The 5,834-nt window shown below is 39.3% G+C and overlaps 2 protein-coding genes across 2 annotated transcripts in view; one reads left to right on the top strand and one right to left on the bottom strand.

Annotated features, from left to right (window-relative positions):
- Positions 1-1,385: 1,385 nt before the first annotated feature.
- LOC143301373 (uncharacterized) lies at positions 1,386-3,803 on the bottom strand. Its single transcript, XM_076615616.1, has 2 exons — positions 3,697-3,803; positions 1,386-2,667 (listed from the first exon to the last, which is right to left on the bottom strand). The coding sequence occupies exon 2, from the start codon at positions 2,584-2,586 to the stop codon at positions 2,122-2,124; it is 465 nt and encodes a 154-aa protein (XP_076471731.1). The 5' UTR covers positions 2,587-2,667; positions 3,697-3,803; the 3' UTR covers positions 1,386-2,121.
- Positions 3,804-4,184: 381 nt separating this feature from the next.
- The window catches only part of LOC143301471 (xanthine dehydrogenase-like), a 71,153-nt gene continuing 69,503 nt past the window's right edge, over positions 4,185-5,834 (top strand). Inside the window, exon 1 of the mRNA XM_076615782.1 lies at positions 4,185-4,615. Coding sequence (XP_076471897.1) covers positions 4,551-4,615 — 65 coding nt within the window. The 5' untranslated portion in view covers positions 4,185-4,550. The remainder of the gene's footprint in view (positions 4,616-5,834) is intronic.

Raw genomic sequence — 5,834 nt, 5'->3', positions numbered from 1 at the left:
TTCACACACATTCAGGTTTTTCCCTCTCTCTCTCTTTCTCCACCTCTATCTCACTGCTTTGTCTTCTCAGTTCAAAGGTCCTGTGTGTTACTTCAAAAGGAAATGGGCAGGCATCACCATCAAATTACCTGGATCCATTCTTTTCAATCATTTGATCTCCCAGGTCAACATATGTGCAGACCTGCCAGTGCCTGAACCCCCTTCGTGTGTATACGCACACAGAAGATCAAATACACATGTTAAAGATCCTGTAATCCATGTCAGCGTTCGGTGGGTTATGGAAACAAGAACATACCCAGCATGCACACCTCCAAAAACGGATTATGGCTGCCTACATGATGGGGCAATATTGTTTTAAACAAGATGACTGGAAAGAACTGAATTTTTCCTATTTTTATGCCTAATTTGGTGTCAACTGACAAAGTATTTGCAGAGAAAATGTCAATGTTAAAGTTTACCACACACACAGACACACACACACACACACACACAGACAACCGAACACCGGGTTAAAACATAGACTCACTTTGTTTACATAAGTGAGTCAAAAACCAACAAAACACGAGATAGTAAAAAGGGGCCAATATTTTTGTGGGCCCAGCAGGATAATAATTTTATTGAGAGGATCAGCAACACTTGAACACCGCAACAATACATAAATGCTTCGAGGAATCCTGAGATATATGACAAAATATACATGACCCTTGCCTTTGGCGTGATGGAAGATGTGAAAATTTGATTGTACAGTAACCGCAAAAAGTCAGATCAGCAACAAGGCCATGGAAATTGATTCACTGCTTGTAAGCAAGAACAATTACTGCGCTATAGAATCCTAAAACATGTCAAATGGTCAACAAGCAAGAGATGCACATGCCCTAAATTAGTAAATGAAAAGTTGTATGCCTTTTTTCGTATGGGTGATTTATTCCACAAATGCTAATGATTACTATGGCATAGCTATGGAATGCCGGGTATTTGTTTTGATTATTCATTTATTGTCACGTTTTTGAGTTGATTGTGTAATGGACTATAATGACTTACATCTGTTATTGTTAATGTTCACTGTATTCAGATTTTTTTTCCATTTATTCTGAATTGACATAATGAATTTATATACAAAATAAAACAGTGGTCAACCCCAAAAACAACAACAAAAACCCCAAAACAAACAAACAAGTCTGAGATGCTCAATGCTATCTTCGGCTTCCAAAGGAAATAAAATCAGAGACCCTATAATGTTTTCTATGATGAAAGAAACACAGAGAAAGTTTCAGTACATATTTCTTTTCATTTTATTTCTCTGTGTGTGTGTGTGCACGAGTGCATGTGTGCATCTGTACGTGCATGTGTGAGTGTGTGTGTGTGTGTGTGTGTGTGTGTGTGAGTGTGTATTTTACAAGATGGCACAACTGGCTTGAAATTATGGATCTTGTCTCTACTGGATTCATTAAGAATTATAGTATCAAAAATTATAGGAATTCCTTCATGATTATTCAGACTGACTGAATGAAAAACGCAAGTTGTATCTAAAAATCAATGTTTCACAGTACGTGGTATTTTGTTTAGGTGTAGAGGACATCACACTCTGTGAGAAAGGAAATGAACACACCATTAAATATCAACAACTGCTGCACATGATGGGAGCAACAATGAGCAAAGTTCCACATCAAACAGAACGACAGGTAAGTAGTTGTTACAGACCGAAAATGGGACTGAAGTAATGAGCAGAAACCCCCCATTAATACAATGATTGCATATCACACAATTCAATAAAATAATTACAGTAAACTGCATATCGAAATGTATATGAATTGGTTACATATGCATATATATATATATGTACCTGTTTATAAACAAAACATAACATGTTTGGGGGAGAATAAACTTTCGTAAAACAAGCAATTCTCCCTCTTTGTACAGAATACAAAGGTTATCATTGTTTCACACACACACACACACACACAAGCACACATATATATCCAGCTGTCACAACGCACCAGACACACAAAAAGATCTTCCTTTTTTTTTCTCAAACTTCGCTAATGCTTGATTTAATTGGAGTGCAAACATTCCACTTCAGCTGAACCCACTCACATCCAGCCCACAGCCACGCTTCACTTATCAGTCTGAATCTTCGCTGTTGCTCCTGGGTCGGCCTGTGCTTCCCCGTGGAATTCCACAAATGCAAGCCCCAAAGCATGTCCCATCCCACGCCCCCTCCTGCACCATGCAGATGATGTTGCGGCAGTGTGGGACGCATATACAGCATGGGAACACCAAACCAATTAGACACCAGCCACAGCCAAGCGGAAAGCAACGAAGCATCCCTTTATCCCAGGGATAGTACCAACGTTTGTCTTCTCCATCGGCACAACACGCTTCGCAGCACCGCATGAGCCCGCAGTAGTACTGCCGCGCATGTTCGTCGCTGTCTGCGTAGGAAATCTGATCAGAGGCTTTTGGTGGCTGTGACTGCTGGGCAGGAGCAGGCTGGGTGGTTATGGGTGATTCTGTGTAGGTAGTGGTGGCATCTGACTGCGTGCTGCTGCTGGGCTGAGTGACGACTGGGTTTGGTTCTACCGACATTTTGGAGTTGAGGGGTTAAATCCTTTGCAAGTGATGCTGTGTTTTTGTTTTTTTTCTTGGTTGATTTTTAGCTCCTAGCGTCTGGAAAATCAATATAAGGAAAAAGGAAATGAGTCATTTCATGCAAAGAATGATACAATGGGGTATTTGAAATAGGGAAGTGATGATTGGTATGGCATAGATTCCTCTCTATCAATATCAGTTTATCATTTTCCAATAAATGGAGGAATAGAAAGACACCCCTAAACATTCTCCACAGAAAAAACAAAACAACACCAAACTCATCCTGGCTAGAAACATATTGTTTAAGATGTGCTGCTTTACACACACACACACACATATATATATATACATTCTTGCTATCTTTTTTCTGTGAAATTACTGTCATATAGATAAGTAAAAACAAATTAGTGGCATATTGTATGCAAAATACAAAACATCCCAACATATATATGCAAAATGCATAACATCTCAATCTTCATTTTCATTCTATTGTTTGATTATTCCTATATTACATATTTTTGTGCTGTTATACAGGTTTTTATACAGTTGGAAATCTGAATACTTGCTTGATGCTCAATGATACACTTGTTATCAAAATTCTTCATATAACTTCCATGGTGTATTGTTTTACCAAAGAACGCTTATATATGACAGTCTGTCAATATCATTGACAGATGAATTTAATGCTATCTGGCTTAAAATTATTCTGATTGTGTGTACCAAAAAGAAAAAAAAGTGTGTTGTTTTGCTGAATCATGTGTTTGATTATGTTACAATCTGATGAAAAAAATGTTTGCCAAAACTCACGAGGTGTGTCTTGCACTCATAATAATAATAATACATAGTATTTCTATGGCGCGATACCCAGCACCAATGCTGCTCATGGTTAGGTTATCCAGATAAACAAAACCAAAACTATCCAAAGATTAAAGACATTTTAAACCAGAGAGAGAGAGACAGAGAGAGAGAGAGAGAGAGAAAGTTCATGGGATCTTGAGTGATTCGAGGGCCTACGTGTGTCTTATCGTTTGGTTACACTTCCCACTCGAGCTTACACACCTAACCATACACACAGATAAAGCAGAGTAATCAAACTGATTATTTTACATCATCTTGTTCACAAAGCGTCGTCATGTGACTTTCGCTAACAACAGGTGCTGATCGATGCTGTTGACCAAAAGTGCTCTCCCTCTCCCCCGGAACATCGCACCAATCGTTTCACCGGAATTAATCGAAAAGCAAGCCCGGAAACTTGCGGCCCTCGCGCTGCTCATACCTTTTAAACTTTTCTCTTACTGTTCATTTCTGCAAACCGAAGCATAGAAGGGTTTTCTCAATAACTTGAATCTTTTTTTCTCCATTCTTTTCTCCTCTCTTCCCCAGATTGTGACTTTTGGTGAACGTTCATTGATTGTGTGTGTGTGTGTGCGTGTGTGTGTGTGTTTGTGTCAGTATCAGTAGCTCAAGGAGGCGTCACTGCGTTCGGACAAATCCATATACGCTACACCACATCTGCCAAGCAGATGCCTGACCAGCAGTGTGTGTGTGTGTGTGTGCAAGTGGTACGAGAGCACGAGTACGTGTGGGCCTTGCATACCACTGCAAGCACTCGCGTGCATGCTTTTCGCTGTGTTCATTTATGCATTGTTTTAGACTCACGCACAGGAAATTTACAAGGGCAGCTTTGGTGTCCCTGCGTAAAACGACAAATTATTTTCAATCAATGTCAAGGTCGGAGAACAGATGAGAAAAAGGTCACGTGAATTTGTGTTGTGTTTTGTTTCGCCCCGCGCAAAGCTGGCCTTTCTGTTGTGCTTTATTTTTTCTTGGTTGGCCGAGTGCAGCACCTGTCTTGAAGAGACAAGGGGTTTCCCTCCCTGCGAACTGTCTTGAGGTGACAAATGTCCCCCAGAGTATTCGCTTTAACTTGTTGAAGAAAGGAAGTTGAGGCTGAAGAAGGTATGGCAGAACCGAAAGTCGGTATAGAACGGGATAAAGTCGTCTGCTGCCCAGTTTGTGGTACAAGGTAAGTTTGGTCGCGGGTTCACTGTCTGCAAATGAGCTTTTATTTTCTGTGAATTGCATGCACGCTTGTGCACATACACACACAAACATGACCAACTATTTGGTATTTGAATTGAAACTAATTGTGGCATCCCCGTCACATGACAACGATGTCACAGTGACCGAAAAACAAAAGAGAATAAAACCCAGAGTTGTAAAAACACAAAAGATAAGACCTAAAGTTGTTAAAAAAAAGGACTTGTCTCACGCACAGGAGCTTGTCCCAGTGTAGCAGAACATGCCAAATCACAGGCAAACAATCGATTTCAAACTGATTCTTTCGCCTCTTTGATTAACATTATACGTACATTTAGGCAGTGTGCCAGACATTCAAACAACAGAGTTGCCATTTTGAGAGCAGATGTAGTTACAGACAGCAAGTACTGATCAACATGTCAGCAAACTCAGTATGGTGCCCTTACCTTAAAAAGCACATAAATATGATTGAAGGAGTTCAATGCAGATTTACCAAGTGTATAACTAGTAATACTAATAGTACTCATGATCTTAGTTATGAGGAGCGCCTGGCTCTTTTTAACATGCCTAGCCTAGAGTTTAGAAGATTAAGAGGTGATCTCATTGAAGTATATAAGATCATGCACAATATTTATGATCCTTGCACCACCTCTTCCTTGTTTACTATGGCTAACTACGATAAAACTCGAGGGCACAACTTCAAAATAAACAAAACTAATTTTTTAACTAACCAGTTCCGCAAGTTCTTTACTAACCGTATCATAAATCTGTGGAATAACCTTTCCTATGACACCATCAATGCACCATCGGTAAACGCCTTCAAAAATCACATTGACAAAAATTTTAAGAACCATGTATTTTCCACAGAGTTAAATCTTTATTGAGCTGTAGATAAATGTAGTATACACTATGCCAGATTTAAACAAACAGGCTATCAAACAACCAAAACTAACAGAAACTGTCTTGTTTGCATAATTATGTGTATTAATTTGGCTTCGTTTTATGTTTTTAAGACAGTTTTACTTTTAGTGCACATACCCGACCTTATGAGTGTCAAGAGCTATTCAAATATGCAAAATCTGAATTCCCATTGCCCCCCTGAATGTACATATGTACAGTGGAAACTAAGGTAACAAGTAAAAACTTAAAGCACAAAAAACCCCATTTAAGCCACAGTTTTCCATTTCCACTTTGACTGACATAAG

Source organism: Babylonia areolata, chromosome 27 (genome assembly GCF_041734735.1).
Source record: "Babylonia areolata isolate BAREFJ2019XMU chromosome 27, ASM4173473v1, whole genome shotgun sequence".
NCBI lineage: Eukaryota > Metazoa > Mollusca > Gastropoda > Neogastropoda > Buccinidae > Babylonia > Babylonia areolata.
This window is presented reverse-complemented; position numbering and strand designations above follow the sequence as displayed.